This window comes from Pempheris klunzingeri, chromosome 5 (assembly GCF_042242105.1).
Source record: "Pempheris klunzingeri isolate RE-2024b chromosome 5, fPemKlu1.hap1, whole genome shotgun sequence".
Classification (NCBI taxonomy): domain Eukaryota; kingdom Metazoa; phylum Chordata; class Actinopteri; order Acropomatiformes; family Pempheridae; genus Pempheris; species Pempheris klunzingeri.
This window is the reverse complement of record NC_092016.1, coordinates 7,844,622-7,862,863: the sequence shown is the minus strand read 5'-3', so window position 1 is coordinate 7,862,863 and position 18,242 is coordinate 7,844,622. Positions and strand designations below refer to the sequence as shown.

Below are 18,242 nucleotides of genomic sequence, written 5' to 3'. Positions count from 1 at the left end.
ATAACTGTGCTTTACATGCGTATTTGTGTGTCTTGTGTCATTTGACAATTTTAGTCATTGATCTAATGTAGTTTTAGAGGGTGAAAGAAGCCACATGACCGTTGCCCTCCACTGTAACCGGAGATTCTGGATGTTGGGGGGCGGCGGAGGAACAAGCCCAAGATTTACTGCAGGCGTAAAGGCATATTCCATAAACATTGACACACACACCAGCTGCCTGGCTGCCTCACCAGACTGGGCCCCCTTTGGTCACTGGCCTGTGCCGTGTCTGTCCTGAGTCCGGTCCGAGGATCGCATGGCCGCAGCCTCCACCTGCTCTGCCGATGTGACCTGTCTGTCAGCTACGTCAGGGCACAGACACACACTCTCTGTAGAGATTCGAGCTCAGTGTACACTCAGGGGGTCAGGTTGAGACTGATGCAGGCTCTCACACAGACAGATGTATATACTTAGTGATACACTTACACTTGACGTTTGTGGCGCTGACACACTTGACAGCCTTGACTTTTGTTTTTGGCGCGTGTGTTTGTGCACTCTGCAAATTCTTCCAAATATATTTACACACAGATATGAATACAAACACATTTGAAGCAGTTAATTTAGCTAATTATATAGTGACTAAGTAAACTAAGTATAAATATGTGCACAGAAACATATGGCACACATACATTTCCTCTGTCCACCCTCGATGTTGCGTCGCCTTGTTTAATCTCTTCAGACCTCAAGTTTCTCCAGTGTTTCATGATTTTTATTTTTGCATGATTATGGGGAGGTAGTGTGGTGTATTAAAACGCTCCTTTTAATAAAACAATATTTGGATTTTGTAAGATGTCATTGAGACAAATGAGCAGTTTTACAGAAACGTATCATAAATAATGATAATTAACAGAACAAATCCCACTTACTTTTCCAATTTGTACATGTTTTGATCTAAATTAAAACTATGGACAAAGTTGTTATCTCCCTCTCAATTTTCCCTGTTATTTCTTACATGGCTATTTACAGTAAGATAAGTGGAAGCTAAAGTTTTGCACATTGTGTTATTTTTCTCCTCTAAACTTTCCAGTATTTCATGTATTAATTTTTTCATGCCTTTCTTTAAAGTCTGCCCAAATTTAAAGGAAAATGCAATAAAATAATTTCATGTCAAATTAATTTGAAATGACTTTAAGCTTGAAGGTAGTTGAACTGTGGCTGAAACCGCTGCAACATTTCCAGTAAGTGGACCTTGTGCTAGTTTTGCTTAGACTGAAATGGTGTTGTCTTCTGATCCCTTACAGGACGAAACGAGTTGATTGCACGGTACATCAAACTTCGCACAGGGAAGACACGGACCAGGAAGCAGGTAAGCTCTCTGCAAATGTCATTTAAAGCAGGCCCTATTTTTGAACCCCTCCAGAAAGTCCTCACCCGCTGAGTGATGCCCCAACAGCCTGGGTACCCCCTCCAACTTCTCACTCCCTCCTACATGGAGGGCTGGAGATGTCGATTGATTTAGGGCCACGACCCAATGCACAGATGCTATAGGATCATGTGTCGGTGTTGTTTCTTCACCACCTCTTGGATCTGGTGCTTGTTAGAAGGGAAAGAAGCTGGGGAATATGGTGATCTGGATGGGAGACTGAGGCGGGACAGACGAGGGATTTGGAACTCTATCCTCACTATGGTATTTGATATGGAAGGGCTGATGTATGGGTAGTGATGGATGTGGAGAGAAAGGGTCCCTGCTAAGTCATCTGGCAGAGTCGATGTGGGAATGAAAAGAGATGAGTGGAGATGAGAGGAGAAGGGGGGGTAGTGACGGATTAGAGGTGGATTGTGGGACAGGTTGGAGGGATAGAGGGACACCTACTGGTCCAACAGCAGTAAACTGATTGACTGCTGTGTTACAGAAAATGTCACAGAGCATAAAATGCCCTTTTTTCTGTATTTGTAATGCCTATTTAATCCATACCATCTATAGATGTTTTTTTAGGTGGGGGTATGCATTGTAATAATAAGAACACTGAATTACAAAATGAAAACAATTCAATAATATTTTAGTTTTTATATCTCAAACCAGTGTAGTAGTGGTTGGCTCACACTGGCTAAAGAAGCAAGAAGCTGCCTTAACCCCAAAAGAAACCAAACTGTTAAAAAGGGATTTGTGTTTTTCACAGATTTCAGTCTCCAGAGATGTTTTGCTTGGCAAGATTATTTCAGATTGTTTTTTTTTTTGTCCTGCTTTATTTTACCGTACATTTGTCTGTGGAGAAGCATCATGGTCACTGGGGACCAATGTGCCTTGGGTGAGAGGCAGGGTACGTCGTGTTCACACAATTTAGAGTCTCCACTTCACCTGCATGTGCACTGTGGAAGGAAATAGAAGTATCTGGAGGAAATCCATGTGAACACAAAGGGTCAAAGCCCTCGACTGGCCAGGTCAGGTTTGATCCCAGGATGTTCTTACTGTGAGGCAACAGTTTTAACCACTAAGGCAGCCATTTTGACTGGAAACATGCCACATAAATGCACTGCTTGACTCTGCTGCGATGTCTGTGGTCTGTTTTACAGGTATCGAGTCACATCCAGGTTCTAGCTCGACGGAAGGCCAGAGAGATCCAGGTGAAGCTGAAGGTACGCTACGTGAGTCAACTTCTACCCTTTTTTTTTTTATATTCAATGAATGTTGTTGCTTTTGTTTAATGCACAAAAATCTCCTGCACAGATTTTGCTAAACAGCTTTGCTCTGTGCTCACTGCCAGAGGAAAAAATAGGCACCGCTGAGTTAAGGGTGTGATTAGTATGTCACCAGCATGTTGCAATTTGTTTTATTTTATTTGACACACACTGGTTTTTTGATTATAATCAAACCCTGGTACCTGCATTCAGCTTAGGTCATTGTCATGATTATAATCAAGTAAGCAGCAGATGGAAAAGAGGCTGAAAAAAAAATTACCCTATATTATTCCCTTTTATAATGAAGTTTCATGTTTTGTTAAAGGTGTTCCAATATCCACGGCCCCTGCGCTGCCATGTATTCACATTCCATTAACACAACAGCACAAACGATTGGCTGTTTTAATTCTCCCTTCTAATTGATGCTAGTTTTAAATGGGATGCTGACACATTTCGATGAAATGTGAACATATTCCAGAAAGCCTGAGGCTTAGAGTTATGAACGAGGTGAACCAAATGCAATTGTCAGGGAACAAATTAATCCCTGCATTATTCTTCCAGGTATTATATTTTATAAGTACCTCAGTAAAAGTTTTCCTGTGTGGTACGCTGAGAGCTTACACATCCCTGTCCCCCCAGTACTTTCTCAGTTTACATTTCTCATCCGCATACACCCACATATTCGCAGTCACAGCAGGCAACAGGACTCTCCCTCACTCTGGACGGCAGCCATGAGGGTTCAGCTGGCAGGGCCCGGCATCGGTCACAGGGTTGGCCCCTGTGACAGGCCTTTTTAAATACGTCTTTGGTGTAACTGAGATCCCTACCACATGTACCCCCCATATTTCAGCTATGCCCTTGTGTTAGCCAGTTCTGGGAAAAAGAATGCACCGTGTAGTCTTGCCCATTAGGGCTGGGTGGAAAGTAGTCCTCTGTGATTTGGAAACTGCTGAAGGAGTGGATTCAAAAACAAAAGGTGTCTCATTTTACAACATAGCACAGGAAAAGACGTTTTTGTAGCTATCGAACTATGTCAAACGTTTTAGTGGCATTACCATTCAGCAATTTTGATACAATTATTAGTATATTAAGATATTACCCTTTTGCCTGCCTTGTCTTCCACTATGACCTCCAACAGAAGCAAGTTGTCATCACTGGCTTGCCCCTGCCAAAGCAATAAACTTAACTCTTGACCCAAAGGCCCTTGACTGTAATATTACCTTCTCTTCAGCTCTCTGCCTGGCAGAGATTCACTGATGATGCAAACTGGCCTTGGCCCTTCATTTCCCCTTTTAGGGCTCTGCTTGTGTTACGAGGGAAGCGGGGCACCGACTGAAATGGAGTCTGACGAGTGCTCTCCCTTTTCGAAACTGTCTGTCTCACTCTCGCTGTCTGTCCCTCTCCGTAGGACCAGGCTGCCAAAGACAAGGCCCTGCAGAGTATGGCCACCATGTCCTCAGCTCAGATCATCTCACCCACCGCTTTCCAGAACAAGATGGCTCTCCAAGGCCTGTCTAGGCCGGCTTATCCAACTGCTGGTGGAGTGAGTCCCCAACCAATGTCCCCTATATCATCTTTTTCAGATGAACCTGAAAGGTTGAACAGTTGCCATATTTATTAAAAATACGTTTGACTTTATCCCAGAATCTTTGCTTTGCTGATTGTGGTCCATTAAAATGATACATATCCATTACTTCGCTGGATATTAGTTAGTTTTATCTTATGACTGCTGGTCCCCTTTGTAAGTACAGCTTATCTGACTTCTACATACTTGAGACTGCTTCCTCTTGCACATTACAGATTTATGAACCTATAGTTTGGCTCAAATGATTTAACCTCTTTAGAACTTTTGTTCTAAATGTGTTGTTAAATGACTTAATCTATTGTTCAACTATTTTTTAAAGGAGTTGGAAGTATTGTGTGTAATATAGTTTGCACTCTTTTGTTTTTCCCAGTTTTGGCATGGGACACTTCCAGGACAGCCAGCCGGGCACGAGGAGTGAGTAGCCACTCTTTCTTCTCTGCAGTGCTATACTATCCATCAGTAATTTCTCATGTGATCCATTTAAACCATCAAATAAATTTCAGAGACTGAGTCTCAGAACACATTAATACATATCAGTGCAATTATAAAGAAAAGTCTTCAGCTGTCTGACATTCAGCATACCACTCTGCCCCTTGCGTCTGTAGAGGTCAGGCAGTCCAATTAGTAAGTGAGGTGGGGTCATGAGGCCGAGACGGTGCATAACATGCCTCTCCCTCTCTTGTCTGTCTCGTCTCTCCAGCATTAAGCCCTTCTCCCAGCAGAGTTACGCCATGCAAGCGTCGGGCCCGGCCCCCATAACAGGTGGGTGCTCTTTCTCCTCTGCTGTGTTGACAGAGGGCTGTCATGCCAGCAAAGTGATGAGACAACCCGGCTCGTGATAAAGAGCTTGCACAAAGCTCAGAGAAATTGCTGAAATATCGCTGCATTTTCTTTTTGTTTTTTCTTAAGTTGTCGCACTCAAATCACGCATTTACCCACTCATTGCTCTCTCGTCTGCAGGTTATGAAAGCACGGCAGGGCTATCAATGTCTCCCGGTGCCCCCCCTTGGCAGGGTAGAAGTATTGCCAGTTCCAAGCTGCGAATGCTTGAGTTCTCCTCCTTCCTTGAGCAACCACAGGACCCTGAGACTGTAAGTAGACATCTATACTCCAAAAGTCTCATTCAGATTCATTCAAGTCAGATCTTTTTGCTTTTTTCCCCACAGTTTGCTCAAAACTGCTAAGTCACCTGAAAAAAAGGATTTCACACAACACAGACTATTGTGCTTGTTTGTGGGCAACAAGACGCAATATTACTAAATGACTGTTTAGCCTCTCTCCATTGCTAATTATTGACATTGTATAGTTCAGTGCATTGCTAGATAGGGAATAAACATTTGTTGTTACAGAAAAATACTTTTCACAGAGCTGTTTGACATAAAACAGATGAAGAGTCTTGTAGCTAGCAAGATCAGTGATTCAAATATTTGTCTTATACACAGACAACAAGTTGCGCTATACAATGAAATAATAGCCAACATCATGAAAATAACAATAATACCAAAAGGAAACATTCTCTAACAGACAGTCTAAGGATGTCACAGATGTCTTGGAAGAGACTGGATATTGCGGATCAAATCATAATTAGTATAAACACATAAAGAACTTACACACCAGCATCTCACATGATGATGAATGGTGCAAGTAGGAAGAAAAGGGTGGGACCCTTGAGACAGGTGATGAGTTATTCCAATAAATATGATTCAGTGGAACAGCAGGCCCAATGTGACAGATGGCCTGGAGTGCCTAACAGTGCACTTGTCATTTTTGGCTCTGTTCATTTCCTGATATGCACTTTTGTCTCTCCAGTTTAACAAGCACCTGTTTGTGCACATCGGTCAGTCCAACCCGAGCTACAGCGACCCCTATCTGGAGTCGGTGGACATCAGGCAGATCTACGACAAGTTCCCAGAGAAGAAAGGAGGCCTGAAGGAGCTGTTTGACAAAGGGCCACACAATGCTTTCTTTCTCGTCAAGTTCTGGGTAAAACATTTTTGTCCTTTTTTGAAAAACTATTTCAGAAAAATTGAGTTCCGTCCGGTCCAGTCCGATTCTTCTCGTTCAGTTTTATTTTCATCTAGTTCCTCTAAGTACATTCGAATTGTTTTCAATTAATCTCAATTGATAAATCACCAATTTAAATCAAAGCTCATAAAAATGGGTTTAAAGCTCAGTCTGATACTCTGTGTGGTATGCTTCATACATCAAAGCATGTAATCTTCCCTAAGTCATGAAGGTGAAGTGAGAGCACAGTGAATACTCTTGTTAATGTTTTGTAGCACCTGTTGGCTGTTAATGGCCTAGCGGTGTTAACTGTGTTGAGATAGCTTAAGCATCGGAGTTAAAGGAACTCAAGTGCGATTTAAAGCTAAAATGAATGGAAAGTTATTGCTCCCATGACCTGGTTGTTGGTTTATATGCCGGCAAAGAAAGCATTGCTGCGCAGCATGCATCAGGCGTGGCTGTATTTGTATGTGTCTGTGATATGTGTGTGTGTGTGTGTGTGATTGCAGCAGCCTTGGGGAGAGTGGCAGGCCTGATCTTTCACTAGGGGAAATGTGAGCCCAGGCACCTGTCTCTGCGCTATTACACCGAGTCCCACCCTCATGCCCCCCCCCCGACCCATACACTTATTTATAGATAAGCCAGCCCCAAAACATACACGCACACACAGACAAACATATGACACCCAACTCACCATTACATCCTGAGAGATTACAGAGTAGCGCATGATGACACAGTCAACTTAAGATACAGACCAAGAAATGAAGGCAGATTGAGGAGAATTGGGGGAATACCAAAACCTTATGAACTGCCAATAACAAAACATTTCTATTGTTTATTCTGTTCATATTAAATGGCAAAGACCCAAACATGGGTAACAGGTAAAACTGCATAAGTTTTGAGTACAGCGCTGCCACACAAATATCCTGCAAAGATGTTCCACTGAACAAGCTGTCAGTGCTGCCATATTTGTTTGTAAGTGCATAAAAAGAGTCAATGCACAGTTTCTGGATACATCTACTGCTGCAGTATGCACGCAGGTAAACACATTGAGAACAATATAAATGTTTCATTTTACTATGAGAGGAGGACAGACTGCACCAACCTGAGCCTTGGCCCAAGTAAACTCATAAATGTTTTAAAGTATAAAGGAGATGTGCGGTGTGACTCTGAGTCATGAGAGCCTTAAGAGGTTGTCTGAGGCTAGGCATGCCTGTCATGCTCTTCGTCTACTATAGCCTCCCCTCTCCGATACTGGGGGGCTGGCAGGGCTGTTTCAGTAGCACCTGAGTCGTTCATGTACCACAGAGCTGTTGTGCATGCCAGAAGAACCAGACATGTCCAGTCCACGGGATGAGCTGTTGGTACCGGAGAAAACCACAGTGAACAATGGCTCTCCTGCCCTGGTGTTTCAGTGTCCAGATCAATGTGCACCTGCCACAACAGAGTCCAAATCTGATACAGCCCTGGAGAGCAGTCTCCATGGTGGATTACATTTAAAGTCAGTTTGCAGGTCCCAAATATATAGCGCTCTCAGGGAGAAGATGTGGGAAACCATTGTAGTTTCTCTGCAACCTTAACCCTTTCATGCATAGAGGTCACTACAATGTACAGCTATTGCATCATCTCATGCGCTGCTACCCAGTGGGAAGCCATTGCAAGTGAAAAAAAAAAAGAGTCAAACCAAGAAGGTCGACAGACAGCCAGAAACACCAAGTTGCTAATTTTTTTTCTGTTCCAACCTTCTATAAAAAGAAACCCTTGCAGGTAAGAAAAATATGGCGACATCAAGTAGCACCCAAGGAGACATGCAATTGCTAAATTTTCCAAGTATTGATTTTATATTGGGAGGAAATTATGATTAATCACATGTCCACTGGTACATCATGCAGCACTAGCTATATTTCAACTACTGGACATGTAAATATATCTTTATAAAATACGGGTTGAAAAAAAATAAAGTTCAAACCTTGTTTTTCATGCCTAAAGATGAATTAAAAAATCCTGACTGAGGTTATCATAATTCATGCATGAAAGGGTTAACAAGACATGTAGGTCCCCTAACTACTGTGGTCTGGTGCACGTCTACAGAGTTGATGCTGATGGTGCAGGAACACGTTGCCGCCTCAGTGAAGAATGATATCAAGTCATCATCTTAACAGCTGTGAGACATATATAAAATACAAAACATGCATAAAATGTGATTGCCATCATCCTCTGATCCACTTTTGTCAAAACTGTGTTGCAGTGAGCCTACTGGTGATTTGCAAAGCAGATATATAATATAGCTTTAAGTACTACGGTTTGGAGGAGCCGAAGACCGTGAATGTCAAGTTCAAAGTGCCGCCTTGTAGTCGCATGCCACCAGATAGCTTTATATGTATGACATTACCCTCCTCACATGTTTGACTGCCACATTATTTATTGTGGAGAGATAAAAGACATTGGCGAGTGACACCATTTTGGAAGTGGTCTTCTCCAGTCCTTGGAAAGAGCAGCTGGTCAAGCCGTGGCATTTGATTCAGGGGTGAGTGGAAGGAGGGGGATGAGCACCCCTGCCATACATCATAAAGAAAAATGGCACGAGACGGCAATAAAGAGATAGAGCAAGCGATAGAAATAGGGACACAGACAGCGTGAACAAGAGATAGGGATGGCAGAAGAAATGGTGGGTGGCGTGTAACCAACAAGTCATTTGTCAGTGAAATATTACTCTCTTGATTCATGTCAGAGCCTGGTGGAGTCAACAGTTATGACATGTGCAACTCGCCGCTAGAGGAAAACAAGCTCATAACACTGTCCCCTCTCAATGTGTTCATCTTATCGTATCCCAAGGGGGGGTCCTCCAATTCTCAAGGCATCCATGACAGAACACAGAAATGCTGCGAAACAGCTGGGCATTTCAACACCCACACTGGGTGGGTGGGTGGGTGGGGGGGGGCAAAGATGCTCCTGGCCAAGAAAATAAGCAAAATGAAATCCTTAACGCATCTGAAAATACAATAACTTTATTTACGCCATTGTAAAAGATGGGAAGAGCCTATTTGATGTTGCCGTAGTGACACATCCACGTGGTAGGTCATGACTCGGGGGGGTGCTGAGGCGCACGTTGGCATGGTGACGGTGACAGGCGGCTGGTCCACCTCCAAAGCTATGGCATTCTAGATTGAATTTCCAGCAAAACCCCCTGTCGGCCGCTGGCTGCCCTGCCCCTCTCCCCACCTTCCTTCTCACCCCTCAGTGCCTGTGGCCCTGTCCTAACGGATTGTCTCACGCCTTTGAAGTGCCGAGGGAATCCGATTTGAGCTGGCTCTGCTAAATTGTTACACAGCCAGCCTGCCCACCGTGATCTAATCAGCCAATTGCACGCTGCTGATTGTAATTGGATGAATTCCCTCGCAGGCTGTTAGGGAAGTAGGGAATGGCTGTTTGGGGAGGGTCACTAGGCCCCAGGGATGAAGACAAATAGAGGAATTACATGAGCCAGAGATGAAGATGAACAGGGTGATGAAGAGATGAGAGGAGGCTGAGCGTTGTCTCAATGGCCCATTAGGAGGCAAGAGCCCGACAGGGGAAAAGGTAAAACAGCCCAGCTGTCTAACGGAAGAGATGGCACCCCAGTCTGATCCCAAATCAGATTATACTGGCCTCAATTTAAACTTAAACTAGTGGGAGGATCAGAGAAGGGTGAATCTGCACCTATATGAGGATGAAGAAACTGTGCCGTGCCTTTGAAGTGAACCCGTGAGGTCATCTTTTTGACATAGAAAGCTTGATACACAAGTTTGTGGCATTGGATTGGCTTCAGTTGTTGCTAGGTGACCGACAACGAAACAGATGTTGCCTTGTTTCTTTGTTGGAAAAATGGTGAAGGACTCTGTTTACTGGATTTGAGTTTCATGTTTAGGAACAAAATTGAGTACAGAATAGTGAAAAGTGACCATGGGCAAAACATTGGCTCCAGCATTTTTTTAAAAATGTCTACATATGTCTTGTGAACACATCTCTGTCCAAATAGATCCTTCTCTTGAAGCGCTTGAATGCACCGTAGATCGAATATCAAAATCATCTTCTGTATTGTCGTCACGACAGAGCAAGCACAAAAAGATACACACAGTGTCTTGGGAATCTTGAGGCTGGATTTGACAGCGTTCTGCTGGGTTAACAAGGATCTGACCATTGGATGCCTCTTGGCTTTACAGAGAATCATTCTCGAGCTTTGTTGAGCCATAACACTCTTGGTGATGTCTCTCTCAGACCGACACACAGATCCATATCTGTGAGTACCTCCAGATTTTAGCTGCTCATTGTGGAGCAGGGTAATGTGTGAGAACACATGTCTCCAGTTAAGGAAGGGCAATCCTCATACATGCTCATCGCTTATACAGCACCAGGCTGTAATCATTAGTCAGACTGACACGTGTACAGTCCAGTGATGTTGAAAACGTTATCCGTTTCTTCCCTCCAGGCGGACCTCAGTGTAAACCTGCAGGATGACAGCAGCTTCTTCTATGGTGTTTCCAGTCAGTATGAGAGCTCTGAGAACATGATCATCACCTCGTCCACCAAAGTCTGCTCCTTTGGCAAGCAGGTGGTGGAGAAAGTGGAGGTGAGACAAGAATACTGAGAGCATGCATTTATTTGTAAACTTAAATTATAGCACGCCAGTAGTCAAGCACTTACTATGCAGTTACTATGAAACATTACTCATTTTGCATTAACTCAGCCCTCGAACCATTTCTTATAATTTTATAAGCAATCCTGCTTGTGTTTGCAGCCAACAGGCAGCAGCATTTCAGTACATGGAAGCTTGTACAATGACTTAATCTGTTCTTTGAAGGGCAACATTTTCACCGGGGACAGGGGGGTGTCACCTTACTTTTCAAAAGTCTCTCCTACTTTTACAGTGGAAGAGAAGCGTCTAATGAAAATACACCGTTATTGTTTGCCCACCATTTTACCTAGGTCTTATAAAGACCAACTGCATGCTAGATTTTCAATGGAAGAAAAGCCCTGCACTGGCTTCTAACAGCCTGACCGCACCCAACATCACAGAAAATCCAATGTTATGAGATATTACAGTCGCTACAATTACCAACAGTAAACTGCTGTGTATATGTGTCTACAATTCAAGGAGGTTGCATCACTGATTGCTCAATCGATGGGTGATATTTCGACATTAAAAGGTCATGACCACGTCGAAAACCACTATTATCACTCAGAGGAGTGAATAACTGCTACTGGTGGAGATGGATTCCAGTCACTTACCACCTATCTGTGGTCAGGAAACTGACGTTTCACAAATCTCCCCAACGTGACTAACTGTTATGCTTCCCGCTAACTAGACACAATAGTGGCCCTCCCCCCACACACTGCTGATGGATTGTACAATATAAACACACACACACATATCCCTAGGTAGAGCCATCTGCCTCAGTAGGCCACATGATGATATCTAATGGCTTCATCATTTGATTATGGTTGTCACGAGAAATATGTTTATTGTCATATCTGACATGCTATATGCTGCATTAGGTATATTATATTACACATATTACAGCTTATCACATAGATGTTCATATCCAATGTATCTAATTGAGTTTAAGTGGAATATGTATCCCCATTTTTACAGCAGATTTCACATTTTGTCCTTTTATGCGTTTTAAATTCTCTTTACACATGGTATATGTTCTCATATATCAGACTGCATACTTTTATTGTTTAATGTATCTGTTTTCCCCCAGACGGAGTATGCACGTTTTGAGAATGGGCGCTACGTGTTTCGAATCCACCGTTCCCCTTTATGTGAATACATGATCAACTTCATCCACAAGCTTAAACACCTGCCTGAGAAGTACATGATGAACAGCGTGCTGGAGAACTTCACTATCCTACAGGTACCCACAGAACTCAGGGGTTATACAGCACGTGTGTGTGTCTGTGTGTGTGTGTACAGAGGATGGATATATCAGTGCTGCAGTCTGTATGCAGGCATGGTACTCTTTCAGTGCCCATATAAGATATACAGGTATTCTGTTAACTATTAAAGATATTGTTTGGACGATACACATATTCTCTTTCATCCTGAGTTGGATGAGAAGATCGATTCCCCTCTTGCACTTTCAAGCGAGATGCTGGTTAGCTTAGCTTAGCATAAAGATTGGAAATGGGGAAACGGCAACTGGCAGAGACTCTGATTGGGGTAAAAACATTCACATCAGCCTTGAACGGCAGCGCTGATATCTCCCACCTGACAAAAAGGAGTAATATTAAGGAGCTATATGCTGATTGTATCACCTGTTCACAAATATGTAACAATAAAGAAAAATGTATTTACCTTTATGCTAAGCTAAGCTAACTTGCTGCTGGTGGCAGCTTGTATCTCTTCATCTAACTCGCGAATAAGCATATTTCCCAAAATGCAAAGCTTTTGCATTAAAAGCTATTTCAGAAGCTTTAACAATAGATGCCAGTATAGTATACAAATCGAGGAATGTCAGCGCTTTGTCCCATTCACTGGGTTGTAGCCCTGCAGACTGCATTAGTTCTATTGCTATAGCCCTGCTCAGACAATATTGCTTAAGGTGTGGATATAAAGAGGTATAAGCAGATCATTCGGACTTAAGATGAATTTAGATGTGGATCATTGTCCTCAACACATTCATGCTTTGAAACACACTTTTCGGCCATCATTCATGCAGTCACATTCATACCAGTCGGAGGCGGTAAAGCACACGGCCACATGGACGCTCAGTGTGTGTACGGATACTTTCTTTCAATTTCAAAGTGCTTTTTGCCGACATCCCACTGGGTGTGAAAAAGGGAAAAGTGTTTCTAAATGAATACGGAAGTGCTGTGATATTTCCAATGTGTAACTGTGACAGACCATTAACAGCTGGTAGAAAGTTTTCACTGCCTATGAACAGCATTTTTTTAAAAACATTTTGCCCATTCCACTGAAAGTTGGACTTCTGTGAATGAGCCGGTGTGCTCCTTGGAGAGCAGACACAGAGAGGGAAGTGAACAGAGTGGAGTGTATCACCATGGTAACAAAGTGGTCCTCAGCACCAGGGTTCAAAGACATCGGTGTCCCTTCCATTGGCGGCTGCATTCCTGCTTGCCAAGGGACAATGACCATATTGAGCCCACGCTGACGACTACATGGCAGCATGTCATTAGGTTTCTCAATGGGCTGATTTAGATCATATTAAGCATGAACAGCTCATTAACAAATGTGCACACAACACAGACACAGACGTGCACACACATATAGACAACAGATGCGTGCACTCACAGATTCCACATTGCAAGGCTGAGCACAATGGATCGATATGCCTCATGTAACAAGTGCTGTGTTCAATGCAATGCAATTGAGCATAATGAACTGATGAAGTTGTGCTTGTTTTATGCTTGTTGCATTGCCACAATCCTCCTGCTGAATAGAATATCAGATTGATTTATCTTTTGATGTATTTTTTAGTATTAGTAAGTAGTGTGTTAAGAAGTGTGTTATGTGGTGTTTTTCATTTCTACCTGCAGCATCAGTGTTGCAGTGTTAGTTGACATTTTGTGATCAGTGTCAATTCCTTATATGCATAGCTTTGAGTCCAGTGTGGTCGTATAGATATATCCAAGGTATATAAATGGAATGCAACAAGCATAAAACAGGCACACGACTTTACTAGTTCACATATGAAAACCACAGAGATGTGCACCATGCATTTTGATTTTATTTTCTACTCTCGTGGAAGGCCTTGTGAAGTCCTCTTTAACATTGATGGGCTGATATTACTAACTACCAGACATCACTTCATCCACTGTCTCTATGATGGGGGGTTGATCCTTGACAAGAACTACATAAAAGCAGAGAGGAAAAATTAAACTTATCACTTAATTTCTTCAACGAGTTTGTTAATTTATGTGATTGTTAAGGATATTTGTTTTTCTAATGTTTGTAATGTATACTCAGAAATATATTTTTTTAACTTAAGGGAGCAATTTATCACACTAGGTCCCACTAGAGTGTTATGGATTTTGTCTATATATTGTCAAAGGCGTCTGCCACTCTGCAAATGATTGCAAACTTCTCTGCCAACTAGAAGAAGAATGTGACTAAAAACATTGGTGACCAAGTTCAGGTAAGTTTTTATCCTCCACAGCATGACTGAACAGGACCTTCTGTGTCTGCCCACAGGTGGTGACTAACAGGGACACACTGGAGACCCTCCTGTGCATAGCCTACGTCTTCGAGGTGTCCACCAGTGAGCACGGCGCACAGCATCATATTTACAGGCTAGTCAAAGACTGACACAGTCACACAGTTGGAACTTACCTGCTCTAGACCCATTGTAGCACCTCGGTGAGCAACAACATTAAACAATGGACTACCTTCTCTGTAAGCTTAAAGCTGAAACCACACAACTCGGTCAGGAGCCCAGAGAAACACCGGCTTTGTTAGCATGCCCAGGAACACTACTACTGCTGAGGAAGAGGCGGATTTGGGATTGTGGAAGCTGAAACAGGCTTTGCGTGAAAAGTGGCAAGAAAAAAAAAAACAGAAGAGGACCATGATACACTGTGGTCTCTATACCAAAGGAGCCAAACCTAGCCAACAAGACCTGCATGAGAAAGTTGTCATTGGTGGTGTTTTTCATCTCATTTTACTAGTGCTTGTTTTTGATTTTGATTCTTTTACACACATGCATGTGCAGGGGATGTATGCTACAGAGGAGTTTGGCTGCCTCAGGGTGCCACCTAGTGACTTCAATATAGATAACAATGGGGAAAAATAACGAAAGTAGACTGAGAGTCCCTCCTTTGCACATCCATAAAATATCACTGTTTTTGGTGCCAATCGTTTGTGTTATTTGAGCATTTGAGTAATTATGTACAGTGCCACATCCATCTCCTCTAAACAGTTATGAAGTAAGAGGCTAAAATGATTTAAAAGAGCTATTGTATTCACTTTGTTTGATGTTTAATGTTAAATGTTTCTTGTATTGTCTTACTGTTTTTGATTGAAAATGATCTGACTACAACAAAAGGCACATAATAACACTGCTAACTTGAACCAGATTTAGATCTGTAAGCTGATTACAGAGGTTGTCTGTAACTGTAACTCGCCCTGAAGTGTCAGATGAAAATACAAGTGTTTCTTATATAGCTCCTCTGTTTGCTGAGTTTCTGTGCAAGGTTTCACAATGGACTGCAGTGTGTGCTGTACTCATAATGCTAAATACATCATGTGCAGGGTTTTGTCGTGTATGTAGCGTCGCACTGGAACTGGCACTATTACTGTTACTGATTATGTCTCAGAAGAAAGTCATCATGCATTTTAATGTCATTTTAAAGTCATCTTTAGGTTAACTTAAGGGGGTTATAGGTCATTAAACCACGGCTCGACATGTTAAATGTATAAGGAGACAGTAAGAAATACGGCATGTTGGAAAGTGGTTCTGGTAGCAGTTTCACAGTGGGGAAATAAAATTGGATCATTTTAGCTCTGTCCTAATTTCATACTACATATTAATTCCAAGCAAGGTTTTCAGCACATTGTGCTTCACAGGTATGACTAAAGTAAATGTACTCAGTACACATCCTACATGTGCTGTCGATGGGCACTATTGTCCCACCATGCAATGCACAAAGGAAATGGAGGAGCTGCTTGCAGGAGCCAAATATTAAAACTATTGTGGATGATGGCGATGCAGCTTCAAGAGGTAAAACAAAAAGGTAAGTATCTAGAGCTGCAACTTACAATTCTTTTTAGTATTTATTAAAATCTGTTGATGATTTTGCGATCCATTGTTAGACAATTCAATGTCAAATTATAGTAGAAAATGTCAGTTGCAAGGTAGGTACAATCTAAAACCTAAAGATTTTTCATCATTTACAAAGATAAATAATGGGCAGCACGGTGGGACGGTGGTCAGCACTGTTGCCAGGTTTGAAGCTGGGGTCTTTCTGTGTGGAGTTTGCATGTTCTCTCCGTCCTTGTGCGGGTTTTCTCCGGGTCCTCCGGCTTCTTCCAACAGTCCAAAGACATTCAGGTTGGGTTACTTTGTCACTCTAAATTGCCCATAGTGTGTGTGTGTGTGTGTGTGAGTGTGAATGGTTGTCTGTCTCTATGTGTCAAGAAAATGCTTGATGCTTTTGTTTTGTAAATGACTAAAGTGACTGATCTCTTTGTCAAGTTGAATTTGCAGTGTTGCTCCGGTTTGATCTACGAACATTATTTTCATGTCGGTTCATTGGTATCATGAATGGAAAACAAGTATAGCACATACTGTTTACCATCATGTGTAGTATGGAATTGGGACACGGCCGCTGTCTAATAGAAGTGATCATTGCCATCTGGTGGTGTTGAGACATCATTACACTTTTCTTCTCCACATTAACTTTTAGGCTCTGTTGAACGCTCTCATCCTTGGCACAGTTATTTGAGTTCAGTAGTATACAAGAAAGAGTAGCATACACTCTTGGAGTCTTGGAGGCCACTACCTATAAATGCCGGTTCTCATACAATATGTAAAACACCAGCGTCTGCTCCAAACCAAAGAAGGAGGTTTTGGTGTGAAGTTCTTACTGCTATGAAAAAAAATCCAACACCAGACACACAACATATTGTATCACCTTTTTGGTAATAAAATTAGATGTTATCAATTTAATATCAGATTAATATTTATAATATGGAATCTAACGCCAAAAATGTGTGTGTGTGTTGAGTAGGAGTCTGATTGATTTGTTTTCTATTTCTACAGAATAGTTTCCCCTTAAATTGTAGCCTGCACTCCATAAGCTCTTTATCCTAAAAGGTGCTTTCAGCTCCCAGGTGGAAACTGAGAATGTGGCAGTGTGATGGAGAGACAAGCTCACAAAAGGTGAGAGAAACGGCCTAACAGGTGTAGCAAATCCCAAAGCAGGGAGCAAAAGGCTTATTCTGATAATCCTATTCGAAAGAATTTAGGCAGATTGCTACAATTATGGCAATCCACTCTCAGATGTCTGACCTCGCCGAAAACAGACAGCTTGTTTCTTTTTTGGTTTTTTTCAGAGAGAACAGAGGTTACAGCCTACTTCTTGCTGAACTAGAGAGATCTTTCATTTCCAAACCTAAATAATGATTGAGTTAGACATTGTCCTACATGTTTACAGACACTGAAAGTCTAAAGAGCAAAACTGATTTCTCTCTCTCTCTTTTTGCTGCCCACAAATTGTCTCTTTGTGCCTATACACACAGGCAGGGGTGGACAAAATACCATGAACACCTCCTTGTATTGCAATGTAACAACCCCCCCCCCCCTCAAAACTATAGCTATGGATGTGCCACAGAGATGAGCCAAATACAGGCACTGAACATAAGCTTTACAAAGCTTGAGACTGAAAGTTCATTTTGACCCATTATTATTGATTTCAAGTTAACAATTAATCTAATTTCAATTTAAAAACATCTTTAAAGTGCTCAGAATAAAATGAGATTTGTACATGACACCTGAGCAGCTCCTTCTCCTGTGTGATCGGATGAACTTCCCAAAGATTATATTTCTGACAGTGATGTTTGAGAGGACTATATTATAGCCTCCTGTATACATTAATAAGGAGTTTGCTATTGTGTCCCAGTCCAGCTGTATATTCCTATGATATTACTTATCACGAACATGACTGACTATTGTTTTGCCATATGTGACGGTGTTCTTTCAAATGATGATCATTATTATCAAAGATATTTAGAGGAGCTGGTGCCATTCTGTCTGAAAGGTATCCTCTCATAGAGCTAATCTGCGTCCTCAGAGCTGCCTGGCCACCTTACGCACGGCTGGGTCTCCACCTCCTCCAGGTGCGTAGCTGTGACACACACCTGGAGCGGGACTGGCACCAGTAAAACCAGACCACTGGCTCCACTTCATGCCCGTCAACTCCGAGTACTCAGCTTCCCAGATATGTCGATGCTTTGCCCGGATTGCATTTTAACATGGTCTGATTTACATTACGCGCA

At 42.3% G+C, this 18,242-nt stretch overlaps 1 protein-coding gene across 3 annotated transcripts in view; it reads left to right on the top strand.

Annotated features, from left to right (window-relative positions):
- The window catches only part of LOC139201774 (transcriptional enhancer factor TEF-3-like), a 28,279-nt gene extending 12,547 nt beyond the window's left edge, over positions 1 to 15,732 (top strand). For 2 of the 3 annotated variants that reach the window (XM_070831186.1, XM_070831189.1), the window contains exons 2-11: positions 1,281 to 1,345; positions 2,554 to 2,625; positions 4,067 to 4,201; positions 4,614 to 4,657; positions 4,944 to 5,005; positions 5,204 to 5,334; positions 6,053 to 6,226; positions 10,716 to 10,856; positions 11,992 to 12,144; positions 14,442 to 15,732. In XM_070831186.1, the coding sequence (XP_070687287.1) occupies positions 1,281 to 1,345; positions 2,554 to 2,625; positions 4,067 to 4,201; positions 4,614 to 4,657; positions 4,944 to 5,005; positions 5,204 to 5,334; positions 6,053 to 6,226; positions 10,716 to 10,856; positions 11,992 to 12,144; positions 14,442 to 14,555 (1,091 nt within the window). In that variant the 3' untranslated portion in view covers positions 14,556 to 15,732. The remainder of the gene's footprint in view (positions 1 to 1,280; positions 1,346 to 2,553; positions 2,626 to 4,066; positions 4,202 to 4,613; positions 4,658 to 4,943; positions 5,006 to 5,203; positions 5,335 to 6,052; positions 6,227 to 10,715; positions 10,857 to 11,991; positions 12,145 to 14,441) is intronic. The other variant, XM_070831187.1, reaches the window with a different exon arrangement.
- The last annotated feature ends 2,510 nt before the right edge of the window (positions 15,733 to 18,242 follow it).